The sequence below is a fragment of the Macaca fascicularis genome, chromosome 1 (genome assembly GCF_037993035.2).
Source record: "Macaca fascicularis isolate 582-1 chromosome 1, T2T-MFA8v1.1".
In the NCBI taxonomy this organism is placed as follows: Eukaryota; Metazoa; Chordata; class Mammalia; order Primates; family Cercopithecidae; genus Macaca; species Macaca fascicularis.
Genome location: NC_088375.1, coordinates 27,494,665 through 27,522,520, shown reverse-complemented (window position 1 = coordinate 27,522,520; position 27,856 = coordinate 27,494,665). Strand labels below are relative to the sequence as shown.

General features: G+C 40.4%; 1 protein-coding gene and 1 long non-coding RNA gene across 16 annotated transcripts in view; one reads left to right on the top strand and one right to left on the bottom strand.

The window, feature by feature from the left end:
- The window catches only part of SCYL3 (SCY1 like pseudokinase 3), a 43,003-nt gene that overhangs the window by 9,584 nt on the left and 5,563 nt on the right, over positions 1-27,856 (top strand). For 10 of the 15 annotated variants that reach the window (XM_005539944.4, XM_005539942.4, XM_074008982.1 and 7 more), the window contains exons 3-11: positions 6,067-6,252; positions 8,450-8,563; positions 10,760-10,816; positions 14,210-14,312; positions 15,533-15,644; positions 17,596-17,673; positions 20,086-20,225; positions 21,800-21,984; positions 26,348-26,519. In XM_005539944.4, coding sequence (XP_005540001.2) covers positions 6,067-6,252; positions 8,450-8,563; positions 10,760-10,816; positions 14,210-14,312; positions 15,533-15,644; positions 17,596-17,673; positions 20,086-20,225; positions 21,800-21,984; positions 26,348-26,519 — 1,147 coding nt within the window. Of the gene's footprint in view, positions 1-6,066; positions 6,253-7,919; positions 7,989-8,449; positions 8,564-10,759; positions 10,817-14,209; positions 14,313-15,532; positions 15,645-17,595; positions 17,674-20,085; positions 20,226-21,799; positions 21,985-26,347; positions 26,520-27,856 lie in introns of those variants that run through there. The other 5 variants (XM_074009102.1, XM_074008819.1, XM_074009134.1 and 2 more) reach the window with 2 other exon arrangements.
- LOC141408180 (uncharacterized) lies at positions 20,349-24,007 on the bottom strand. The gene is made up of 2 exons (XR_012421185.1): positions 23,036-24,007; positions 20,349-22,035 (listed from the first exon to the last, which is right to left on the bottom strand). It is a non-coding gene; the product is annotated as an uncharacterized lncRNA (long non-coding RNA).

Genomic DNA, 27,856 nt, shown 5'->3' with positions numbered 1-27,856 from the left:
TAAGGTTCTTGCTAAGTGCCTTGTTCAGAAACAGGCAGTGAGTCATTTCTTCCTCTCCTTCTTTATTAAAAAACACGAACTCACTTTGGATCAAGAAATTTTCTAAGCATTGTAGAGTAAAACAATAAGCAGAAGAGAACATGAAAGATTTGGTTTGAAAATTATTTGAAATTTATTTGAAAATTACTTGAAATGATTCTTAAAATGAAAATATGAGGGAGGCTACATAATTTTATACAGAATCCGTAGCTCAAAACACACTTGTAGGCCAGGCATGGTGGTTCACACCTGTAAGCCCAGCACTTTGGGAGGCCGAGGTAGGTGGATCACCTGAGGTCAGGAGTTTGAGACCAGCCTTGCCAACATGGTGAGACCCCATCTCTACTAAAAACATGAAAATTAGCCGGGCATGGTGATGGGTGCCTGTAATCCCAGCTATTTGAGAGGCTGAGGTAGAAGAATCATTTGAACCCGGGACACGAAGGGTGCAGTGAGCTGAGATCATGCCATTGCACTCCAGCCTGGGTAACAAGAGCTATACTCCGTCTCAAAAACAAAACAAAAAAACACTTGTAAAAAATTATTCCCAGTTAACTTAACTGATTTAACCAACCTGCTAACACAATTTTTGGTTTATCAGGATCTTTGCTGTATTTGTTGGTTTGTAATTGCTACTTAGAGAAATTTTTTCTTCAATATTTTTTTAATTAGTTTTTATTAAATTAACTCAAGGGAAGGTAACACCTTTCTGCCTAAGAATAAATAAATAAACCTTTTTGGAACTATTCCCAGAGTTGGCAAAATGTGAGATTATTATAAGAAAATAAAAGACATTGGAGGCTGGGCACGGTGGCTCACACCTGTAATGCCAGCATTGTGGGAAGCTGAGGCGGGCAGATCACAAGCTCAGGAGTTCAAGACCAGCTTGGCCAACATAGTGAAATCCCATCTCTACTAAAAATACAAAACAATTAGCTGGGCGTGGTGGCGGGTGCCTGTAGTCCGAGCTGCTTGGGAGGCTGAGGCAGGAGAATCAGTTGAACCCGGGAGGCGGAGGTTGCGGTGAGCCAAGATTGTGCCACTGCACTCCAGACTGGGTGACATAGCGAGACTCTGTCTCAAAAAAAAAAAAAAAAAAAGGTAATTGGAGAAACCAACCCACTGAGAAGATTTTCCTATGACCCTTCCTGGAAGTAGTTTAATAGAACTTTGAGGCATCTGATAGAAAAACTGTACCAATGCAGGGTATGGATTCTTATACTAGCCCATAGTCTTTCAAGAAGGTGTTTGGAATGTTCAGTACTCACTGTTTATTTGTGAAAATGGCACCACCCGGTAATATCTTGAGGGTTATCTTCCAAATGAAATATTTTATCACTCTCCTCCCAATATGACTGATTTACAGGGCTTCCTCAGTGATTGTATAGGGTAGACCTTAGAGCTTTAATATCATGAAATTTCTTTCAGAAATTCGTGGTTTGTAAGGAAAACCACCTTTCCAGCAGTTTCTTTTTGCTGTAATTAAATGATAAAATTATTCAATGTTGGAGGAATTTTGGACTGTGGATCTCCTGTTACTCATGTTAAAATTTTCAAAATATGCTGCATGGGTGGGGATTGGAAAGTCAGGATCTGATAGAGCTGTTCCAGGACCATCTAGAGAAGATATTCCACAGATTTAACCTCCCTTGTTCAGACACAAAATTGTTTCATGCTTGTCATTTCATCTGTGTCTAGTGTCTGCTTAGAAAGTAGGACAAAGAAACCAGGTCAGGATGCAGGAATATTCCATTGTAGGGATTTCTAAAAGTTGGGGTATCCATACCCAGCGAGTTGTGATAAAAGTTTAAAAGATGTTTAAACGTTTTATTTTTATTTATTTAGATAGGGTCTAGCTCTGTTGCCAACGCTGGAGTGCAGTGACTTGATCATGGCTCATTACAGCCTGGACCTCCCCAGCTCAAGCGATCCTCCAGCCTCAGTCTCCTGAGTAGCTGGGACCACAGGTGGGCGCCACCATGCCCAGCTAATTTTTGTATTTTTTTGCAGAGATGAGGTTTCGCCATGTTGCCCAAGCTGGTCTTGAATCCCTGGGCTCAAGTGATCCACCCGCCTCAGCTTCCCAAAGTGCTGGGATTTCAGGGGAAAGCCACGGCACCCAGCATAAACATTTTCAAGGGGAGTAAATAATAAGTAAAAAGGTAAAATGTAAGAAACAGAATAAACAAAATTAAAATACTTTGTAAATATGTTTTATATTCATTGATGATCTGTGGCAGAGTTGAGCAAACTTACGCCCAGATTAGCTAAGAACGGTTTCTACTTTTTTTTTTTTTGGAGACGGAGTCTCGCTCTGTCACCCAGGCTGGATAGAGTGCAGTGGCGCTATCTCGGCTCACTGCAAGCTCCGCCTCCCGGGTTCACACCATTCTCCCAGGTTCACGCCATCCTCCCGGGTTCACACCATCCTCCTGGATGCTGGTGATGATCTGGAGAAAGGGGAATCCTCATATACTGTTGGCGGGAATGTAAATTAGTATAGCCACTACAGAAAACTGTCTGGAGGTTCCTCAAAAAACTAAAAGCAGAACTACCCAATGATTCAGCAATTCCACTACTGGGTGTGTATCCAAAATAAAGGGAATCAATATGAAAAAGAGATATTTGCACTCTTATATTTATTGCAGTATTATTCACAATAGCCAAAATGTGAAATCACCCTAAGTGTCCATTGGTGGATGAATGGGTAAGGAAAATGTGGTGTATATATTCGATGGAATACTGTTTAGCCATAAAAAGAATGAAATCCCATCATTTGCAGTAACATGTTAGGACCTAGAGGACCTTATGTTAAGTCACGTGTCCCCAACTCCTAGGCTGCAAATTGGTACCGGTTCTAGGAACTGGATTGCACAGCAGGAGGTGAGCAGTGGGCACACGAGCATTACCATCTGAGTTCTGCCTCTTGTCAGATCAGCAGCAGCATTAGATTCTCATAGGAGCAGGAACCCTGTTGTGAACTGTGTATGCAAGGGATCTAGGTTGTGCACTTCTTACGACAATCTAACTAATGCCTGATGGTTTGAGGTAGAACAGTCTCATCCCGAAATAATCCCCCTACCCCTGGTCCGTGAAAAAATTGTGTTCCATGAAACTGGTCCCTGGTGTCAGAAAGGTTGGGGACCGCTGCATTAAGTGATGTAAATCAGGCACAGAAAGACACACACTGAAAGATGTCACTCATGTGGAATCTAAAACAGTTGATCTCATACGAGTTGAGAGTAGATTGGTGGTTACCAGAGGCCAGGAAGGGGATTGTAGGGGATGAAGAGAGGTTGACTAATGGGTACAAATACACAGTTAGAAGATAGAAGATATAAGATCTAGTGTTTGATAGGTCAGTAGAATGACTAGTTTACAATAATCAATTGTATATTTTTACATAACTAGAAGAGAATAATTCTCATGTTTCTAGCATAAAGAAAAGACAAATGTTTAAGGTGACGGATATCCCAATTATATTGATTAAATCTTTACAAATATTATGAAGGTATTAAAATCACAGGTACTCCCCCTAAATATGCATATCTATTATCAATTTTTTTAATTTAAGAAAATTAAAAATAAATAGGGCAAAAAATAGTCTACTGTGGTTAATATTATACCATGTCCACATGTCACATAAAATGTGGAAGCCTTGTAATGTAGGTATCTTCAACCTCCCATCCCTACTGTTCTTTGTTACACACATATTAACTGTACATTCATTCACACACATTGAAAACCTCACCAGGAATTATTAAAATATCTGCTTTAAGTAGTGATTAAATAACTGAAGAGGTAAAAATGTGGCCTTCACCTGGGCACGATGGCTCACGCCTGTAATCCCAACACTTTGGGAGGCTGAGGCAGGCTGATTGCCCAAGGTCAGGAGTTCAAGACCAGCCTGGCCAACATGGTGAAACCCTGTCTCTACTAAAAATACAAAAATTACCTGGGCATGCTGGTGCAAACCTGTAGTACCAGCTACTCGGGAGGCTGAGGCAGGAGAATCGCTTGAACCGGGAGGTGGAGGTTGCAGTGAGCTGAGATTGCGCCACTGCACTCCAACCTAGGCGACAGAGTGAGACCCTGTCTCAAAAAAGAAAAAGGAAAAAAAAAAAGTGGCCTTCATATTTATTGTAATATTTACCATTTCTCGTGCTGTTCCTTCATTCCTGAAAATTCAAGTTTCCCTTTGGTATCATTTTTTCTTCCATTTGTAGAACTTCCATGAGCATTTTTTAAATAGCGAGTCTTCTGGCGAGAAATTTTCTTTTTGTCACCAAAAGTGCTTTTATTTTGCCTTTGTCTCTGAAGGTTACTTTTGCTTAGATACAGTATTCCAAGCTGATAGTTTTTTCTTTCAGCATTTTAAACGTTTCATTGTTTCTTGCCCTCCATGTTTCCTGATGAGAAATCTGCAGTTGTTTAAATCATCATTCTCCTCCATGTAATGTGTTTCCTTTAGCTGCTTCCAAGATTTTTTTATCTTTGATATTTAGCAGTTTGATGGTAATATGTTTAAGTGTGCTTTTAAAAAATTTTGTCTTGTTTTATATTCACTGAAATTCTTAAAGTCTGTAAACCTAAGTATTTAGCCAAATTTAAATTTTCATCCATTGTATTTTTTATGCCCCAATTTTTTTCTTTTCTCTTTTTGGGACTTCAGTTATATTTATTTGACCTTTTGTTATTGTCACAGGTTTCTTAGGCTCTGGTCTCTATTTTTTTCTTTCTTAATTTTTCTTTATGAGACGGGGGTTTCACTGTGTTGCCCAGGCTGGTCTCAAACTCCTGGGCTGAAGTAATCCTCCTGCACTGGCCTCCAAAGTGCTGGGATTACAGGTTTGAGCCACCACACCTGGCCCCTCTGATCATTTTTTAAAAATATTTTTTATTCTTCAGATTGGTTAATATTTTCAAGTTTACTGATTCTTTATTCTGTCCTATTCATTCTGTTAATGAGTCTATACATTAATTTTTTATTTTCAATCTTTTTTTCTTTTGGAAATTTGTATCTTTCTATTTATTTTATAACTTTTCCTTTATCTCTAGGAGGATGATTATAATAGCTGCTTTAAATTATTTCTGGTCATTCTAATATCTGAGGCCCCTTGAGGTGCTGGTTGTTGGTTGTCTTTTCCATTGAGAATGTGTTACATTTTTACGGTTCTTTGTATGTTGAGTAGTTTGGGGTTGCATCCTGGACATGTTGAATGCGACGTCACATAACTCTTTGTTCTGTTATAATCCTTTGGAAAATGTTGATGTTTTTTATTTAGCAGGCAGCTAATTTAGGTTCAGGCCTCAAGTTTTTGAACTACTTCCTCTTACTCTTCCTGTGAATAGTATTTGCAATCTGTCTTTCTCAAAAGTTTGCTGGTTTGGGTCTATCCTGCGGATGCTTGCTTCTGAGAATTTGTGGGTATGTGAATAATCAGGGCATCTCTCCAGCTGTCTCCTCTCTGGGATATCCTCCTCATACTCACCTTCCTCGTTCTTTTCTATCATTGTTTCAGCCAGAAAGATGGTAAAGTTTTTATTGGACTTTTAGCACCTTTGTTACACTGCTTTGCAACTGGGGCCTGTCTCCATGCATAGCTGTGAGAAGGGGAAAATTTCCCTAAACCAAGAAACTTACCGCCATTGGTGTCGCTTCTTCAGGTTTGACTCCCCTCCATAATCTGCTTGCATTTGCTTGCTTTTCGGGATTTCAGTTATTTCTGGCACTTTGTTTAGTTGACAGCAGTAATCGTTGAGAGATCTGGGCTCTTATGAGGCTTACACTACCATAATGGAACTGGAAATTTCTGTAGAGTCATTTAAATGTTAGTAAATTGAATGATGTCAGAACAAGTCATAGATCTTTGCCTTATGTGAAATTTAGCGGGTAGGGAGGAAGGTAGGGCGCTCAAAAGAGCCTTAACTGCAAGTATACATTTTCTGGTTTCTCCCATAATGTATATGAAACTATAATCTGGTTTGGGGTCATTAACTTCAGCTCTTCTGTTTGTATTTTTAAAGCATTTGAAGACACTTCGTCACCCTTGCTTGCTAAGATTTTTATCTTGTACTGTGGAAGCGGATGGCATTCATCTTGTCACTGAGCGAGTACAGCCCCTGGAAGTGGCTTTGGAAACATTGTCTTCTGCAGAGGTCTGTGCTGGGATCTATGACATATTGCTGGCTCTTATCTTTCTTCATGACAGAGTGAGTAACCTGTATAGTCTGCCTCACAGACTTTGATGTAGATGGGGGTAGGGGGATGATGTGTGTGGTAATACTTATAAATTATGGTATGTATAGAAATTGTAAGTTAGTGTTATTATTAGAAAACTTCCTGAGAAAAAATAGCACGTTGGAAGGCACAAGAGGTGCTATAGATAGAGGTTTTATTGAATGGACAACAAGTTCTGTGTCCCTGGACAGTTATTTTTAGAATTTTATTTTAGTTTACTATAGTCTGCCTCTAGTTTTGGATAATTCTTTGCCTAAAAATAGCTACAGCTGGCATGAGTTATTAAAACAAAGAAAAGGTGTAGTATCAGTGCTGCCTTAGACTAAAGTTCCTATTTGTTTTCAGGAGTTGTGTCCCATTTTAGATTTTGAAGAAAGAAATGACCATTTCTTAGGAAAAGGCAGAATATATACATATCCTTTCCCATTTGAGTAGTTGGGGCCAATTGAGAGACAGCCTCTTAACATTCTGTGGTGTAACCAGTGTGCTTGACTCTCTGATGATGTTTGCTATTACTAGAAGATGGTGGTTCCTAGATTTACTTCTGGTCTGTTTCTTGACAGTATTACTGTTTTCTTAATGGTATTTGCATTCTGAAGCATTAAGGTCTTTGGCAGTCCACCAAGATTAACAAATACCAATCACAGGTTAGAAACACTTGGACTTGACTCATCTTGTATGTTTTTAAATTTTTTCTATTAATTTGAGACAGATTCTTCAAATATCATATTGGATTTATAGTCTCTTAAAAGTATGTTTACAAGGTCACATGATAATGAGAATTATTAATGGTTCAACGGGGAAAAATACCTTCTTTGTCAACAAAAGTGCATACACATGGTTAAAAAGTTTGTACACTCTGTGGGTGAGGTGTCCCTTTCCCATCCTTGAATCCAGTGCCCTAATTCCTCTCTTCAGAGGCAATGATGGTGACTCGTGTATTATTCCAGAGATGTTCTTTGTGCATATGAAACAAATATCTAGTGTGTAAACTTCTTCACTTTAATTTTTTTCTCAAATGGAAATATACTATACACACTATTCTAAACCTTCCTTTAAAAAATATCCTTTGGAGTATTCTCTATAAAAATATTTACATATTTGATGTATTGGGTAGAATATTTAAAGTGCTCTTTTGGCCAGGTGCAATGGCTCACACCTGTAATCCCAGCACTTTGGGAGGCCGAGGTAGGCAGATTGCTTGAGCCCAGGAGTTTGAGACCAGCCTGGGCAACATGGCAAGACCCTATCTCTACAGAAACATTTTAAAAAATGAGCCAGGCATGGTGGCACATGCCTGTAGTTCCCCTTACTCGGGAGGCTGAGATGGGAGGATTGCTTGAGCCCAGGAGGTCAAGGCTGCAGTGAGCTGTGATCACGCCACTGCACTCCAACCTGAGCAGCAGAGACCCTGTAATAAATACATACATACATTACATACATACATAATAACTTTAAACACACTTTTTTGTCTACTGAAATGATTTTTGCTTTGGGGAAAAAAAATACCTGAATCCTGTTCTTATTTTCTCCCTTTCTCTTATTTGACTGTACTGTTTTTACAGTTTTAAAATGGGCTCTTTTGTGGTCTGTGGGATATTTCTGGTGGTCCTTATCATTCCATTTTCCTCTTCTTCAGGCAGAATTTTTTTAATGCCTACTGACAAGATTTCAGGTGAAGTGGATCTGGGTTCGTGATAGAATGTAGGTGAGAAAGAATCTAGAGAAGAAAATTAATAAAATAACTTATGTGAGCAAAGATACATTTTATCTTTAAAGGCATTGGAAGTAAATAATATAGGCTATACAGACTTGTAAATTTATGTTTAAGAACATGTATATCTTCTGACTCCCATAGAAATGGGGAGATGACTGTGTGCACTGGCTTTAATGTGTTTATTAACCTGCCACATGAGGCAGGGGGAGATAACAGAAGCCCTTCCATTCCATTTTTCCTTTTACCTAACTTCATACAATTTGTTGTTTCTTAAAGTCATAGTTCCATTTATCGTGCCACAAGTGGGAAGGCTTGTCATAATTTTTTTGGTGGTTAGTATTTAGTTTTTTAAAATAAAGATTGTGAGAGATGGAGAAAAACATTTTTTTAAATAAATTTCTGTTTCAGATCCTGGAGTGGCACTCTTCCTTCTGTTCTTTTTTTTTTTCCAGGGACAACTAACACACAATAATGTCTGTTTATCATCTGTGTTTGTGAGTGAAGATGGGCACTGGAAACTAGGAGCAATGGAAACTGTTTGCAAAATTTCTCAGGCCACACCAGAGGTAAGCCAGGGGACAGCCCCCCTTCCTTACTTGGTTTTTAATAGCGTCTTAGTATGTGGTTCTTGCCTAGGCACTTTCCTTCAGTGTTAGCTTGGTCTTAAGAGACTTGAATTTTTTGTCAGTGCCCTCATTTATAGAATTGTAGCATTTTGTTCCTCAGAGGCAGTAGGAGTCATGTATCCTTTCTCCTTATTTTATAAATGGGGAACCTGAGACTGAGAGAGGTAAAATGTTTTGTTCAGATATTTTAGTTAAATGCCCCTCCTCTCTGCCCCATAGTACCTTGTACTTACTTTGATCATACCACTTGATAGTGAGATTACCTTTATGTATCTGTCTTGTATTCCAGTGGTTGGGCTCTTAAGGGTGTGAGTCTCTTATCGTTATACCTCTACCTAGAATAGTGCCTGGCACATAATAGTTATTCAGAAAATGTTCTTTGAACAATTGTCCGAGTTGCCCGAATTCATACATGGTATCTTAGTAGCTGGACTTAGGACCTGTGCATCTTAATTCCTAGTGGACTGTGTTGTTGCTGACGTAGTATTCCTTATACTTTTGTCTACGTGTTTCCCTCCCAGGTTGATGAACCTTTCTGTTTTCTGTTTTGTGTGTTCTCTTCACATTTCGCATGTTGCCATTGCATTCACTCTTTCTTACAGAAAAAATAAAAATCATTTCCCTCTTAATATCCCTACGGAAATGGTGGCTCACTGTTGACTCACTGTTTCCCCTGTTCTCTTTTGTGCTGCTTCCACACTTAACTTGGGGCCATGTCTAACGTGCACCTTCATGGGTTCTTGCTCAGTTCAAAAGCTTTACCACAAAGACATCTCTCTGGTTATTCTGCCCATACTGATCTCTTTTCTCCCTGGATTTACCTTTTGTGTACTTCGTGTAATAGCATGTAATCCTTTCTGTGCTATTTATTCCAAATTCTTTGCCATGGGATATAAGGCCCTTCACAATCTTTCTCCAGCCTACCTTCAGCCTCATTTACCATTTAGGTTTTTTAGGGGAGTGTTGGGGAACGGAATTTCCCTCTGTCACCCAGGCTGGAGTGCAGTAGTGTGATCTCGGCTCACTGCAACCTCTGCCTCCCTGGCTCAAGTGATCCTCCCACCTCAGCCTCCTAAGTAGCTGGGACCACAGGTGCACACCACCACACCTGGTTAATTTTGTATATTTTTGATAGAGACGAGGTTTTGCCATGTTGCCAAGGCTGGTCTCAAATTCCTGACCTCAGGTTATCTGCCCACCTTAGCTTCCCAAAGTGCTGAGATTACAGATGTGAGCCACAGAGCCTGGCCTCACTCAAGAGTTCTTGAGCTGTAGTCTGGTTACATCTTGTTCCATGTAGTTCAGCTATGTCCCCACATATGCCTTCTTCCTTCACACTCTTCTTCTTTGTAGGCCATTCTGTTGCAGGAATGCATTTCTTCCCCTTGGTTTCTGGAAAATGTAAACTCATCTAAGATCTGGCTTCCATCTCCTTTCTGTGACTCCTTACCCTAGGCACTCCCCTACCCAACAAAATTAGTCACCCGGTGCTTCCAGGGCACTCAGCATGTTTATGGAAATTCTTATTTACATTCTAGGTTGTGAGCACCTGGTTGGGGGCAGAAACTTTATTGCATTCATCTTGTATTCTTAGTGCTCTCAATGATGTTCGGGACATATAAGCTCTTCAAAAATAATCTTCAAAACTAGCAAATTAACATGCTTATTCTGTGGATGTTGGTTTTGTCTCCATAGCTAAGGTTCTCAACTTTCTAATCTCGTGTGGTAGCAAGACTTAAGATTCATTTGATTTAGTGAGATTAATGACAGATTTGTTCTGTGCTAGAAAAGCCTTCTTATTGTTAATATCTAAGCAGGAGAGAAAGAAATGTTCTAATTTCCATATAACGAAATCAGATGCACAGATGCCTCTGAATAGCAGAGCGTGTCTGTTAAACCAGATGAAGGAGAGAGGAAAAGGAACTACCATTTATTACTATGCCTTGTGCTGTGCCAGGTACTTTATTTGCATTTTTTAAATTAGGAGCATTTTAAATTTGTGCATCTAATGTGTGGCATTGATTTGAAGGTTTAATTGCTGCTGTTTGCATTGCTCATTGCTTATGTTACCTGATGTAAGAGATTAGTTCACCAAACGTGTATGAATCATTTTCTTTAATTTATTTCTCTGTCTAGTTTCTGAGGAGCATTCAGTCAATAAGAGACCCAGCATCTATCCCTCCTGAAGAGATGGTAAGATGATATACTTCACATGTAATGAAGGCACCTTTGTATAACTAAGTATGAAATTTTAAAAAACTTCCCTCTGCTTATTCCTTTCTTTACTGAGTTATAGGTGCCTCATAATTCCTCTGGCCTTAAAGCTTTCTAAGATTAATCTTATCGCCACAGCCAGGGAACCAGCTTAAATTTTTTTGTCACATAAACACCTATGATATGAGGTAGAGATACCTCAGTGTAAACAGACTATTATACCCATTTCACGATAAGTAGTTGTATTAGTCTGTTTTCATGCTGCTGATAAAGACATACCTGAGACTGGGCAATTTATAAAAGAAAGAGGTTTATTGGACTTACAGTTCCATGTGGCTGGGGAGGCCTCACAATCATGGCAGAAGGTGAAAGGCACTTCTCACATGGCAGCAGATGAGAAGAGAGCTTGTGCAGGGAAATTCCCTTTTTTAAAACCATCAGGTCTTATGAGACTTACTGACTATTACCAGAAGAATGCAGGGAAGATCTACCTCCATAATTCAATCACCTGCCACTGGGTTCCTCCCCACAACACATGGGAATTGTGGGAGTTACAATTCAAGATGAGAGTCACAGGCAAACCACATCATTCCTCCCCGGCCCCTCCCCAATCTCATGTCCTCACATTTCAAAACCAATCATATCTTCCCAACAGTCTCCCAAAGTCTTCAGTCATTTCAGCATCAACTCAAAAGTCAGTAGTCCAACATCTCATCTGAGACAAGGCAAGTCCCTTCCACCTATGAGCCTGTAAAATCACAAGCAAGTTAGTTACTTCCTAGATAGAATGGGGGTACAGGCACTGGGTAAATACAGCCATTCCTAATGGGAGAAATTGGCCAAAGGGGCTACAGGCCCCATGCAAGTCTGAAATCCAATGGGGCAGTCAAATCTTAAAGCTCCAAAATGATCTCCTTTGACTCTATGTCTCGCATCCAGGTCATGCTGATGCAAGAGGTGGGTTCCCATGGTCTTGGGCAGCTTCTACCCCTGTGGCTCTGCAGGGTACAGTTTCCCTCCTGGCTGCTTTCACAGGCTGGTCTTGAATGTCTGCAGCTTTTTCAGGCACATGGTGCAAGCTGTCAGTGGATACCATTCTGGGATCTGGAGGATGCTGGCCCCTTTCTCACAGCTACATTAGGTGGTGCCCCAGTAGGAACTCTGTGTGGGGGCTCCATCCCCACATTTCCTTTTCACACTGCCCTAGTAGAGGTTCTCCATAAAGGCCCTGCCCCTGCAGCAAACTTCTGCCTGGGCATCCGGGCATTTCCATACATCTTCTGAAATGTAGGTGGAGGTTCCCAAACCCCAATTCTTGACTTGTGTGCACTTGTAGGCTCAACACCACATGGAAGCTGCCAAGGCTTGGAGCTTGCACCCTCTGAAGCCACATCCCGAGCTCTACGTTGGCCCCTTTCTGCATGGCTAGAGTGGCTGAGATGCAGGGCACCAAGTCCCTAGGCTTCACACAGCACGGGCACCCTGGGCCTGGCCTGTGAAACCACTTTTTCCTCCTAGGCCTGCAGGCCTGTGATGGGAGGGGCTGCCGTGAAGATCTCTGACATGCCCTGGAGACATTTTCCCCATTGTCTTGGGGATTAACATTTGGCCCCTCATTACTTATGCAAACTTCTGCAGCCAGCTTGAATTTCACCTGAGATCTTCTTTTCTATTGCATTGTCAGGCTGCAAACTTCCCAAACTTTTATGCTGTGTTTTCCTTTTAAAACTGAATGCCTTTAACAGCACCCAAGTCACCTCTTGAATGCTTTGCTGCTTAGAAATTTCTTCCACCTGATATCCTAAATCATCCCTTTTAAGTTCAGTTCCACAGTTCTTTAGGGCAGGGGCAAAGTGCCACCAGTCTCTGCTAAAACATAACAAGAGTCACGTTTGCTCCAGTTCCCAACAAGTTCCTCATCTCCATCTGAGACCACCTCAGCCCGGACCTTGTTCATATCACTAGCAGCATTTTTGTCAAAGCCATTCAACAAGTCTCTAGGAAGTTCCAAACTTTTCCACATTTTCCTGTCTTCTTCTGAACCCTCCAAACTGTTCCAGCCTCTGCCAGTTACCCAGTTCCAAAGTCTCTTCCACATTTTCGGGTATCTTTTCAGCAATACCCCACTCTACTGGTAACAGTTTACTATATTAGTCCGTTTTCATGCTGCTGATGAAGACATACCCAAGACTGGGCAATTTACAAAAGAAAGAGGTTCATTGGACTTACACTTCCACGTGGCTGGGGAGGCCTCACAATCATGGCAGAAGGTGAAAGGCACGTCTCACCTGGTGGCAGACAAGAGAGCTTGTGCAGGGAAACTCCCCTTTTTAAAACCATTAGATCTTGTGAGGCTTATTCACTATCATGAGAACAGGGCAGGAAAGACCTGCCCCCATAATTCAGTCACCTCCCACTGGTTCTTCCCAGAACATGTGGGAATTGTGGGAGTTACAATTCAAGATGAGATTTGGGTGGGGAAACAGTGAAACCATTATCAGTAGTTGTACTTTCCTGGAATCCATAATAATTGTGGAAGCAAAAGCCCTAGGTCCTTTCTTGTATGTCACCCAAACCATTCATCTATCTCTGGCTGCCCATTACTTGGGATTTCAAGATGCACAGAACAATGATTATTAACATTAGAGTGCTAGCAAAGAAATATTCTGTTTACCAATAAATTCAAAAGCAGATGCTCCCTCTATAAATTTGTTTTTATAGCCACTGTAAATAAACAATTCCCAAAGATATATTTAGTGTACTTTACAGGAAATATGAACTCAACTATAAACTTAAGTATAGACCTAAGACTTGAAATAAATCAGATTTATCCAAATCAGTATTTTTTATATATATATATATTTTTTTTATATATATATATATACACACACACACTAGTGTTTTTAAAATTGGTGATTTGTGGGTTTTAAGTCAATTTAGGGGGTCCTGACTAGCATTTTACAAAAAAATAGAATAAAAGAAGATGTCTTTGGGCATCTTAGATAGTAAGGCTAAGCATTGTTTTATGAAACTTTTGTTTCCATTATGTGTGTATTTATGCACGTGTATGTATAGTAGGTCATGATATAAGACATATTCTTTACCATGGGTTGCAGTGAAAATATTTTTAAAAGCCACTGACGTGTGCCATGCTCTGACCTTTTTAAAAATTTTTGCCCATTTTAATGTTTTAAAATCTTCCACAAATTCTATTCACTAATAGTGTTAAGAACCTATACATTCATTTATGTGTGGTATTCTAAAGACAGATTTGAGTATAATAAATACAAACATGGGAGAAAGTGCTTCAGAGAAAATTAGAAATGGCTTTAAGGCAGATCCTGTAGTTTTAATTGTCTTTACTGCTTTTAGTCTCCAGAATTCACAACTCTCCCAGAGTGTCATGGACATGCCCGGGATGCCTTTTCATTTGGAACATTGGTGGAAAGTTTGCTCACAATCTTAAATGAACAGGGTGAGTTAGAGTTATACTACTGCATCTATAGAATAAGTAGGAAAATCATCCATGGTCTGTTCTCTGTGGAATTCAAAGGACTATAGTCTTTGAGCATAGTAAGGAATCTTTTGCTTACCAGGTAACTTTTTTAGGGCAGATATTAAGAACAATAGGGAAAGAAGCTTTGGGTTTCATTCATTTGCATAGTGAAAAGAATTTTAAGTAGGAAGCACTTTGAACTATGGCTGTCAGTATCGTGTGATTATCTTATTAATTGGTAATAGTACTTAAGCGGTCTAAATGTAGACTGTATTCCTTATTGAACCAGCCAATAAGTACATAACTATCATTAATGATTTATATGTAATAATCTGAATAATAGGGTAAAATTCATAATTTTTTGTTAAATTGGGCTTAACATTTCTCTATTCTTTCAAAGCTCATTTGATTTATTTTCCTATTACTTTAATTTACTCTTCACTTTTTTCTTTCATTGCCTCTTAAAGCTCAGGCCACTAAGGACATTGTTTTCTCCTCTCCTCTGTGTTCTCTAATTGCATGCTTGGCAGCCTGCTTCACTCTCCTGTGCCCACTTTAGGACTTTAATTTTCCACTCATTGAGTTTACTGAGGCATGTGTCACAGTAGGCCCCTTACTGGCCTACATCTCACATAGCTCAAGCTTTGTGCCAGTTCTAATGCAGTTTGTTCTGCCAGGCTTATGCAGTGTTCTGATTCAGCTGTCAGCTCTAAATTGTTCCATCCCAAATACTTGAGAATTAAACCCTAAGGCTCAAAGGCATCCATTGTGTATAATGAACTAACTATTTTGTGTATTTAGAATGGTAGCAATTATTTACTATCCTTGGAAGAACTGTAAATATAATCGTTCATATAACTGTTCTATGGATGAGGAACCCCTGTTGAGAAAGGCCCTGAAACCTATCACACTGTTAGCCCTTCTTCTTTGGGCCTGAGCTGGGTTAAATGAATAATCAGGAAATGAGAGGGAATAGAAGGAAATGGCACTTGGGGTGGGGTTTGATGGTGGTGGCAGGACAACTTTCTACACCTGCCAAGGAGTTATGCCTAAGGCAAGTAGGAAGCTGTTTAGCAACAGCCAGGGCTTTGTTTGTTTGGGCTTTTACAGGTTGGTTTTTGCTTTCGGCAGTCTCCAGCTATAGAGGTCCTGAAAAGAGGGAGAAGGCATTGGAAACTAATTGTAGCTCTGGATTTCAGTTTCAGCGGATGTTCTCTCCAGCTTTCAACAGACCTTGCACTCAACTTTGCTGAATCCCATTCCAAACTGTCGGCCAGCGCTCTGCACCTTACTATCTCATGAGTTCTTCAGGTGAGGGCATCTGGTGTGGTGACGCTGGCTGCTTCCGGAACACTGCTGCCTGCTCTCATACCTTGGATAAGTGCCAGTGGGGGGATTTTGGAGGACTAAATGATGCAGTTTCTGTTGTTAATTATTAGGAGAGATTGAATCATGTCCACAGGAGAAAATAGGGAAGAAATTGGGTTGTCCGTCAGTTTCCTATTATAGATAGGAAGTTTTAGAAATCCTTTATTGTCTTGAAGGCTTGGATTTAGAAATTGTAGCCAGCTTTATTAGGGCTTCTAATAGTGAAGAAGCGAGGTGTGTCCACTGGTTTACAGTTGTAAGTTAATTGAAAAAGTTATTAAACCTAGCCTTTCTTTTCTGCTGCCATTATATTATGAGTTTATTATTATTTTTTTCTCATGGGGATGGTGAATGAGTTCATTTTCTTTGTCTAGTAGTATGTGATGGAAGAGCAAAGAAGTCGGTTTAGAGGGAAGGGCACAATATAATTTAATACTTTATTAGATTCAGAGATGTTTTTGACCCCCTCTTCAAGGTTAGTTTTAATTATGTGTCCTTCATTTTTTTATTTCCATGACTGCAGAACTTCTGCACAGGTTAGTTCCATATTCATGACTTTTATTAGCAAAGCCAACCTTATGTCAGTTTTAAAACTAAAAACCCTATGTGTTTGCATTTAGAGCTTGGGAAAAACCAGAGCAAAGGGAAGGCTAATATTATTCCCAAGTGGGGAAAATTACCTCTAGGATAGAACTAGGGGCAGGTGGGGAGGGTAATCTTATTAAATAAGTAGCATTTGTGGTCACTGGGATTATATTGTCATTTATATTTCAAAGAAACTATTCAGAATTTTTCCCATTATGATCATCATTTTGAGGATGTTTTTAAACATTTGTATTTTTAATTGACATAAATTTTACATGTTTATCACTATGAGAATCTTTCCAAGGTATTTCTATGCCCTTTTGGATGATTCTTAGAAATATTTTATTTCCCTTGATAGAAAGTCTCTACAAAGAACAATCCCTTACGGTAAATAGATTCTCTCATCACTATGTGTAAAATGAGTTATTAAGAGTTGTAAATTGAGAGGGGAGAAGAAAGCTGAAAACACACAAACCCCACCTGCCAAAATCCCACTGTTAATGTGGGGAGAAACCCCAGTCAAGAGACAACAGTAGGAGCCAGGGTCAGCATCCCTTACAGAGGCAGCTGAACCAATTTGACTGATTAGATTTAAGTTAAGACATCTTTGCTGCTGAACCAGGGGAAGCCTAAGATAGGTATAAACATAAGATGTGGAGACCCAGGTGGTAGCTCTGCTTACTGGGCCTCTGAATAGAATGTCCAGCTTGTATGCCGTAGCATCTGGGGTCAACAGTCTCATACACAGTAGGATGTGAGTTGAGCAGTGCACAGCCTTTGGAATTCTCTGGCAGCCCTGTAGGAAACTGACCACTCCTCTCGCACTAATCCCTGCTTGGCTGAAAGAATGACCAAGCAAATTACAGCAGGAGAAATGAGAAGATTGCTGTATGGAAATTCCACTTTCCACAACCTCTTTAATAGTTTTTATTTCATCAAAGGAGACTGGAGAGTCAGCAATATTTTGTAATGGTAATGTCATTTCTCCCAGGATATTTCATTTAACATCCTATTACAACCAACAATTTGGAGGATTTTTCTGACGAAACCATAAAGCATGTTAGCATATGTGTGTTTAAACTTGTATCCTCTTCACAGATCTCTTTGATATTAAAATGTTAGATTTCATAGAGGCTTGTTCCGTAGTATTTGTCTCACAAGCTACTTAGTTGTAATAGAATCTTTAAATGGCAAAGGAGAATGTTTCTTTGTTTAAAATTATGTTGATGTAGTCTGTGGTTATGGCCTCAATATTTAACATGCCTTCTCTAATCTGTTCTGCTGAATTCCTTCTCTTTTTGGCATTTAGAAATGATTTTCTGGAAGTTGTGAATTTCTTGAAAAGTTTAACATTGAAGAGTGAAGAGGAAAAAACGGAATTCTTTAAGTAAGTTCAGAAAATTAAGAATTTAAATTGAATAACTTGGGTTAACTCCATGTAATCACTTGAGGTATTCTAGAGAAGATGACTCAGATATTTGGTTTATTTCACATTTATTGAACATTTCCTGTGTGTCAGGCTTTCTGCTAGGCCCTGGGATAGATATTTCTGGTGAAGGAAACAGGTACCCAGACTGATAATCCTTAAACAGAGAGGTGGGTACAGTAGAGCTTTTGGAAGGAGTCCTGAGAACACACAGGGCAGGAGGAGGTCGTTAGAGAAAAGGTATTCTAGGCAGAGGGGCAACATAAACAAATGCACAAAGACAAGACCTAGTGTGACTTGTGCAGGAACCGCAAGCAGTTGAGTCCTGCTGGGGCAGAAATTCCAAGACAAGGACAGGTAGGAGGTACCCCTCCCATGTGGCAGTGAGGAGTGCTGACATTATTTGTAAATAGGGGACTTCAGGCATTGAAGCCATCAAAGAGGTGGAAGCAGGCTGCGAAACAGATTAATGTCCCTTTAGGTGGATCACTTTGTTCTCTATTGTGGGAAGGCTTAACTCATTTAAGATTTTGATTGCTTAGTAGACTATGGTAGTCCAGGCAGTAAATATGAAGCCACACATAAGGGCATTAATGTCTACAATGAAGAAGACACTAAAATAAAGGTTTAAAATGATAAAGCTGAGAAGCCTTAGTGATTATCACCAAATGAAATAGAGAATATTGGAGGAGAGGACCTAATTTGCAGGGAAAATTATGACTTCAGTGTTGGATATGTTGGTTTGAAGTATCGGTTGGACTTTAGACAGAGATGTAAATGGACAGTTGATCAGACAGGTCTGAAGCTTGAGAGAAGTCTTAAGCTGATGAGCTAGAGGGAAATATTAGTGTGTCAGCCTGTAGTTGGTGATATTTTCACAGAGAAAGTGGGTAGCATGAAGGACAGTGGGCCCAAGTTGTAATCCTAGGGCACCCAACCTTATAAGGGGGCTGGTGGGAAGTGGTGGCTGGTGGGAAGGGGTGGCTGATGAATGAGAAGCAGGGGTTAGAGGAGACTCAGAGAGCTAGGAAGGCTATGATATTCCCAAAGGAGTAGGGAATTTCACAAAGGTAGGAGGAATCAACAGGTACCTGTTCATTTAGCAGTTAGGAAGACACTGGTAACTTTATCTTAGCAAGAGCTGTTCCAGCAGTGAGAATGCATTGGGCTGGTAAGTGAACAGAAGGTGAGAAAGACACTGGAGAAAAACTTGGAGAGAAAATATTATCACTGAAGAAGCAAATGGAGTCAAGGAAGTATTTTGTAAGGGTAGAAGAGACCTGAGCATATAAATAGACGAGGGAAAGGGGCTAGCAGAAGAATGGAGGGAGTAGTTGAAACTGCAGTCAAGTTGGGGAACTGTTAGTGCATTGTCCTGGAAGAGAGGGGAATGCTGGGGCAGTGACTGGATGGGGGTGGCCTTAAGAGGAGGCCCTTGGAACCTTGATAACTGGAATGGAGGTGGGAATGAGTATCAATACAAACCTGTTTGCTGATAGTGGTGTAGGGGTTTGAACGTGATAATGCATGTGACCTATTTCCTAATAAAGTAGGAGGCAAGGATATCTGCTAAGGGTGATTGTATAATGGAGTAATATTACCATTAATACCTAATATCTGTATTTTTAACAAAGTGCTTTTATATATGTTGTTTTAATTTATGAGGATAGTGACAAAAGCCTATAAGTTGTTAGTTATGGAAACTTTCTACATTGTTTAAATTTGAGAAAGTGTCTTTTAGACACTTTTAGATAATAATCTAGAAAGCCTGTCTTATTAGGGTAAAAAGGAGGGCACTTTGGCTATTAGTAAGGGGATAATTTGGTGGAAACATTTCCTGGTGTGAATTGGAGGTATGCTACTAGCTGGCTTTGCCTCACACTTCCTGTTTTTTTTGTTTGTTTGTTTTTTGAGACAGAATCTCACTGTCACCCAGGCTGGAGTGCAGTGGTGTGATCTCAGCTCACTGCAACCTCTGCCTCCCAGCTTCAGGTGATTGAACCTTAGCCTCCCATGCCTCAGCCCCAAGTAGATGGGATTACAGGCGTCTGCCACCACGCCTGGCTAATTTTTGTACTTTATTAGTAGAGATGGGGTTTCGCCATGTTGGCCAAGCTGGTCTCAAACTCCTGACCTCAAGTGATCTGCCCGCCTTGGCCGCCTAAAGTGCTGGGATTACAGGTGTGAGCCACTGCACCCAGCCATGCATTTTTCTTAAGTACTTGGGGACCAATCTGTTCACCTTCTCTATCTCCATTTCAAAATGCATCACTTTGATAGAAGTGAGAGAGAAGCTGTGTGTAGGCTAAACTGTACAAGTAAGCTGATACAGTGTCATGACCAGTTTCCTGGGCTTTCCCTTTTTGTCCTCAGATTTCTGCTGGACAGAGTCAGCTGCTTGTCAGAGGAATTGATAGCTTCAAGGTTGGTGCCTCTTCTGCTTAATCAGTTGGTGTTTGCAGAGCCAGTGGCTGTTAAGAGTTTTCTTCCTCATCTGCTTGGCCCCAAAAAAGGTGAATGCTTTTTCAAAGTGTTATTGCTAGTTAAGGAGTTTGGTGATTATTAGTCCATATTTGAGCAGGATGAAATTACTGTGTGGTGTAGTTAATGTTTGGTTCTAAAAACAGAGAACAGTTTTTGGCCCCTGATGTGATAACTTTAATTTTCAAACCTGGGTACCAAAGTCCACAGGATAAATGAAGCATCTTCCTAGAGAGTCCAATTTACTATAATAAGTGTTACATCTGACTAGAATCTGAAATATACATCTGAAGTTTTAAGGTAAGGCATGCATCTTCAAAGAACTTTTACATTTATCATGAATCATTTAGGCCTGTACCTCCTACCTTACCAAGACCAACCCATTTATTTTCTATTTTCAGTGAAAAGCACTGAGATCATTTTACTTCTTGGGACTTCAAGGGTTTTTTTTCCGAATGTGAAATGAGGTTATTGCTTTGGAATTTTACAATTTTATAGCACTATAGATGGTAACACAACAGATTAGAGAATATAGTATTAATATAACACTAGAATTTTAAGTTATGTAGAATCCTGCTTTCAGAATTTATTTTCTTAAAAGGATCTCAGTCCAGTTTAGAATTTCCTTATATCTCTACTTTGATATCATTCTCTTTAGCCACGAATTTTTCTTTATAGCTCTGACATCCTATTCCACAGTAGGTCTTACATAGGGGTGTGCCTCTGAATCGCCTATGTTGCTTTTTAAAAATTTGCCTCTTTGCTTGATCCATTGGTTCTAGAACAGAGCCAGGACATAGGTATACATATTTTTTAAAAGTTCCCAAATAATTCTCAATGCATACCTGCCTGATAACCACTACCATAAATACTGGAAAAAGAGGACTATCCAGCATCAAAGTCCCACTGTAGCATTTAACACCTGGTTTTGCAAATACACTACAACAATATCAGTATGTCACAAATCTAGTGTATGAAATTCCTCACTGATTAAACATAAATTTATAAAAAGTTACTCAGAATTCTATTAAAATACCAGCTTTGTTTTACACTAAGTATGATCTCTAGTATTTCAGAAACTCTACAGATAAGTGTACTTAACATAATTAAGCGTTAAGTAATTTTGGGTCAAGAAAAGAACTTTCCTTTGGTTTAGAGCATTAGAATTTAGAAGAGTACTGGCTGATCGGGCATGGTGGCTCATACCTGTAATCCCAGCACTTTGGGATGCCGAGGCAGGCGGATCACTAGGTCAGGAGTTTGAGACCAGCCTGGCCAATATGGTGAAACCCCGTCTCTACTAAAAATACAAAAATTAGCCTGTGGTGGCAGGTGCCTGTAATCCCAGCTACTCGGGAGGCTGAGGCAAGAGAATTGCTTGAACCTGGGAGGGGGAGGTTGCAGTGAGCCAAGATCGCGCCGTGCACTCCAGCCTGGGTGACAGAGTGAGACTCCATCTCAAAAAAAAAAAAAAAAAAAAAAAAAAGGATTTAGAAGAGTACTTAGAATATGTGTACTTTTGGGCCCAGTGCATGAATTATGCTTAATACTCTTCACTGAAATGAATATTTGTTTTTTCATCTATAACCTTTGATTTTTTGGGTAGATCATGCGCAGGGAGAAACTCCTTGCTTGCTCTCACCAGCCCTGTTCCAGTCACGGGTGATCCCCGTGCTTCTCCAGTTGTTCGAAGTTCACGAAGAGCATGTGCGGATGGTGCTGCTGTCTCACATCGAGGCCTACGTGGAGCACTTCACTCAGGAGCAGCTGAAGAAAGTCATCTTGCCACAGGTCAGAGGCCAAGTTTGCAGTGGGGTAGTCACAGAACCTGAGGAAAGAGTGCTGAAAGGAGGAGGTTTGGAGGTATTCAGATAATAGCTTACAAAGCCTTGAGGCAGCAGTCTGTGGAATACAAAGTGCTGAAATTAAAATTGCATTTCCATTCCATTCACACAGGCAAATCGATTAAACTGACATATTTGGTCTTAACCTGGGAAAAACTATAATTGTTTGCTAATTTCAGAAGGGTAAATGAATAACAATATATGGAGCGCTTTGTGAACATAAAGTGTAATTATCCATAATTATTATAAAGTAATTAAATTAGAACAGAGAGGAACATGAGATGATTTGTATCAGTGGCTTTCAGCCTGTTGTTATCAGCCACTAGGGAACTTTATTATGATTTGCCCACTGAAGTGTTTTGTTAGTGAAACTAATGAAAGGTTTGTATTAGTTTCTTAGGCTGCCATAACAAATTATCACAAACTGCATGGCTTAAAGCAATAAAAATTCTTAGTTCTGGAGGCCAGAAGTCTAGAACCAGGGTGTCACCAGGACCCTGCTTCCTCTGAAGGCTGTGGGATGTGAAAGGGACTCCTCCTTACAAGCTTCTCATAGCTCCCAGCAATCCTTGATATTTCTTGACTTCTGTCTATATCATTCCAACCTCTGCCTCTGTTGTCACGTGGCCTTCTTACCTCCTTGTCTGTCTTTACATGGCCTTAGAAAGACACCAGTCATCGAATTTATGGCCTACCCTAACCCAGTATAAAGGTCACATTCTGCATGGGCATGAATTTTGGAGGGACACTATTCAATCTAGTATGAAGTTTTTAAAAAATTGTTTTAAAAGACTACAATCACATGGTGTCTTTCAAATAATTTTCCTGTGAGATAGATTAACATTCTCTCTGCTTTCAAGGAGCTCGTAAGTGGGACATGTTTCAGTCATCTGTTGCCGTGTAACTACCCCAAAACTTAGTGCCTTAAAACAACAATCATTTTATTCTCATGATTCTTTGGATTGATTGGACTCAGCTGAAGGTTCTGTTCCACATACCAGCTGAGGCTTCAGTCATCTGGGGCCCGACAAGGGTTGACACATCCAAAATGGCTCCTTGGTATCTTGGAAGGGGTGGCTGCAAGGCTGGGCCTTTCTCTCCATGAATTTTCGGGGAGCCCTGGGGCTTCTGTCCCCCAAAGTGACATTTCCACATGTGAAGGGGTGGCCTGCGGGCGTTTCTTGTTAGGTGGAATGAGAGACTTGAGCAAAGAAATGAGACACAGAGACAAAGTATAGAGAAAGAAAAAGTGGGCCCAGGGGACCAGCGCTCAGCATACAGAGGACCCACGCCAGCACCGGTGTTGAGTTCCCTTAGTATTTATTGGTAATTATCTTTACCATCTTAGAAAAAGGGAAGTGACAGGATAATAGGATCATGGTAGGGAGAAGGTCAGCAGTAAGACATATGAATAAAGATCTCTGTGACATAAGTTTAAGGAAAAGTGCTGTGCCTTGATATGCATATGTAAACATCTCCATAAACCCTTTTAGTGCATTAAGAGCAGCTTTGCACTAGCAAGTCCCACCTTTCGCCCTAAGGCGGTTTTCTCCTTTCTCAGTAAACAGAACATACAATTGGGTTTTACACCGAGATGTTCCATTGCCCAGGGAGGGGCAGGAGACAGATGCTTTTCTCTATCTCAACCGCCAAGAGGCCGCCTTCCCTCTTACACTAGTCCTCCTCAGCACAGACCCTTCACGGGTGTCAGGCTGGGGGACGATCAGGTCTTTCCCTTCCCATGAGGCCATATTTCAGACTATCACATGGGGAGAAGCCTTGGACAATACCTAGCTTTCCTAGGCAGAGGTCCCTGCGACCTTTGGCAGTGTATGTGTCCCTCGGTACTTGAAATTAAGAGAATGGTGATGACTTTTCACAAGCATACTGCCTTCAGGCACTTGTTTAACAAAGCACACCCTGCACAGCCCAAAATCCTTTAAACCTTGAGTCACCACAGCACACGTCTCTTGCAAGGACAAGGTTGGGGTAGGGTCACAGATTAACAGCATCTCAAATACAGAACAAAATGGAGTCTCTTATGTCTACTTCTTTCTACATAGACACAGTAAGTCTGATCTTTCTTTCTTTTCCCCACACACATGATTTCTTTAGCAAGGTAGGTGGAGTTCTTAAATGGATGGCCAGGGCTAAAGAAAAAAAGGGGGCAAAAGAAGCCTTAAAGTGTAGGTTGTGAACTGACAGCCATTTTTGCCTCATTCTCTCGGTTAGAGTTGCAAAAGTCAGCCCAGGCTCATTGTGGGATGGGTTCACTCAAGGGCATGGATACTGGAGGTGTGATTCACAGGGGGCTGACTTTAAAGTCACTATGTTGTAGTAACTACAACATAGCACTTTGTATTTACATCTGTAGCAGTAATTCTTACCCAGTATGTAGTTGTGTCTGGAAATTTAGAAGAGGAATGAAGCAGTCTTAACTCTGACATGGAGGTGTCATCATAGGTCTCAGAATTGGACTGAGGTCAGAGAGTAAATGTTGAGCATGTGGAAGGCAATGAAAGCTGTCAATACTTAGGAAACCGCTTCCCCTAAAGAAGAGTGGGCCAATTTGTGTGTGCTAGAAAGTTCACTTTGGTAGCAGTGTGGAAGAGAGAACACAGAAAGGGAGATAAGCTAGGAAGCTGTTAGAATAGTTTAGCTAAGATGACAAAGGCTAGGGAAAGTGTGACAGTGGATATAGAAGGGGTAGTACACAGTTTCTCATTAGATGGAAGAAGTGTTGAGGATGACTGATTTTTGGCTTGGGGGATTGTTTTATGATTATCATATTCAGTGGGTAGAACTCTAATATGTAAAAGAAACATGCTTTAGTTTACATGTACAGAAAGTGCCTGATTTGTTAGCATGGGTCCTAATAATTATCTTTTGAGTCCTGTTTGAAACCTTTGATCTTACTATATAAATGAGGAAACTAGGCCAGAAAAATAAAAAGACCAATTGGTCAAGTCACATCGAGAATTACTAGCAGAGCTAAGACCAAAACCAAAGATTCCTGATACCTATCACAGCCTGCTGCTTCCACTAGGCAGGCCAGTTACCCTGGCCTTGTGTCTGGCTGGTGCAGATGCTTTGAAGGTCATTTCCTTCCTTCTCTGCAGAGCAGTACTTGCCTGGTATCTGTATGTTACTGTCTTCTAAGGTGTTTTTGGTTGCAAGTAACTGAAACTCATTTTAAACCAGCTAAAGCAAAAAACAAAAAATTTAATAAATGTTAGACTACCTTAGATGGAAATCAAGTGCACCTGGGGCTTACAGCCATATGTTTTTAATTCCTTTCTTCTCTCTGCATTTGACTTTTGACTCTCTGAAGACCAGCTTTCCTTGTTTTGGTGTGCACATGGCCAAACACGGTTGTCCCATAACTTCCAAGTTTTCTGTCCTCATTAAAAAAAAAAAAAAAAAAAAAAAATTCTTCTAGAGATGGGGTGTGTGTTGCCCAAGCTAGAGTGTAATGGCTATTCACAGGCATGATCCCACTACCGATCAGCCCAGGAGCTTTGACCTGCTCCATTTCCAACCTGGGCTGGTTCACCCCTCTTTAGGCAACCTGGTGGTCCCCAGCTCCTGGGAGATCACCATATTGATGCTGAATTTAGTGCAGGACACCCAAGCAGCATAGCACACTACAGCCCAGAACTCCTGGGCTCAAGTGATCCACCTGCCTCAGCCTTCTGAATAGCTGGGGCTACAGGCACGTGACACTGCCTGGCATAGTGTCCTCATTTTAAGTAAACCTATATAAACTGAAAGTAAAAATTCTAGTTTATATTACTGGACAAGAGATCGTGATGGGCTCAGTTTGGGACGGGTGTTACATGCATCATTTACAAAGGAGGTTTTAAGGTCCTACCCTTGAAAAGAGCTGAAAAGAGGAGCATGGGCAGGAACATAACTGTTAGTGCCCTAGACAAGTTCTGAGTGTGCTCTGCAAAACACTGCCAGTATGTGAACTGTTTATTACAGTTCTGTGATGTGAGTACAGATATGAAGACTTAACATTTAAAACCTTTTGTAGCAATTTGACAGTATTTTTATGTCCCCAACATATGTCTTTTTAATTTTGTTTTGATTGTATTTTTTAAAAATGGTAAGTCTGTGATGGATTGGGAGGGGAAGATACTGGTCTTTTACCACAGGTAGTTTGAGAGCCACTGACCTGGAACACATATCTAAGATAATGTAGTTTATCTGAATAAGCACAATCTGTTTGCAGCCCAAATGCTCATTTACAGGGGAAGAAAGAGATAGGTATTGTGGTTGTCAACCCTTATTACCTCATTTGCTCCTAGGTTTTGCTGGGCCTGCGTGATACTAGCGATTCCATTGTGGCAATTACTCTGCATAGCCTAGCAGTGCTGGTCTCCCTACTTGGACCAGAGGTGGTTGTGGGAGGAGAACGAACCAAGATCTTCAAACGCACTGCCCCAAGTTTTACTAAAAATATTGACCTTTCTCTAGAAGGTAAGAATTATTAAAAGGTCTAGCTTTTTGTGTATGTTATTTTTTTAGATTTTTAATATTATATAGGTAATGTAGGAGGGTCATATTCAGTCAAATGATATAAAGAAGCATAAATAAAAAGTTAATTTCCTTTTCTGAACTTCTGGAGGGGCTTTTCAGTGGAAATCCTTTCATTTTTTTTTTTTTTTCTTGAGACAGAGTCTTGCTCTGTCGCCCAGGCTGGGGTGCAGTGGCCGGATCTCAGCTCACTGCAAGCTCCGCCTCCCGGGTTTAGACCATTCTCCTGCCTCAGCCTCCCGAGTAGCTGGGACTACAGGCGCCCGCCACCTCGCCCGGCTAGTTTTTTGTATTTTTTAGTAGAGACGGGGTTTCACCGTGTTAGCCAGGATGGTCTCGATCTCCTGACCTCGTGATCCGCCCGTCTCGGCCTCCCAAAGTGCTGGGATTACAGGCTTGAGCCACCGCGCCCGGCCTCATTTTTTTTTAAGCTTGCAAAAAGACACAAATATATGTTTACACATGCATAGAGTTGTGTACCACATAAGGACGTTTTGGTCAGTGAAGGACCTCGTAAATGACTGACTGTCTATACCATGGTGGTTTCATGACATTATAATGGAGCTGAAAAATCGCTATTGGCAGTTGATGTAGCTGTAGTGGAATGCATTACTCATGTGTTTGTGGTGATGCTGGTGTAAACAAACCTAGTGTGCTGCCAGTCATAAAAGTATAGTGCATACAGTTATGTGCAGTGCATAATACTTGGTAATGATAACAAATGACTATGTAACTGATTTATATATTTACTATACTTTTAATCATTAGTGTATTCCTTCTGATTTAAAAAAAAAATTTAACTGTGAAACAGACTCCAGGGGGTCCTTCAGGAGATAATCCAGAAGGTGGCATTTTTTTCAGAGGACATGACAGCTGGGGAGGTCAGAGACAGTGAAATTGATGATCTTGACCCTGTGTAGGCCTAGGCTAATGTGTGTGATTGTGTCTTAGCTTTTAACAAAAAAGTTTCAAAGTAAAAATAAGTAAATTTTAAAAACAGAAAAAGCTTACAGAATAAGGATATAAAGAAAATATTTTGGTACAGTTGTACAATATGTTTTAAGCATAGTGTTATTACAAAAGAGTCAGTTAAAAACATAAAAAAGTTTATAAAGTTATAGTAAGCTAAGACTATTGAAGAAATTTTTAAAATAAACTTAGTGTAGCCTGGCTGGGCGTGGTGGCTCACACCTATAATCCCAGCACTTTGGGAGGCTGAGGTGGGCAGATCACAAGGTCAGGAGATCAAGACCATCCTGGCTAACACGGTGAAACCCCAT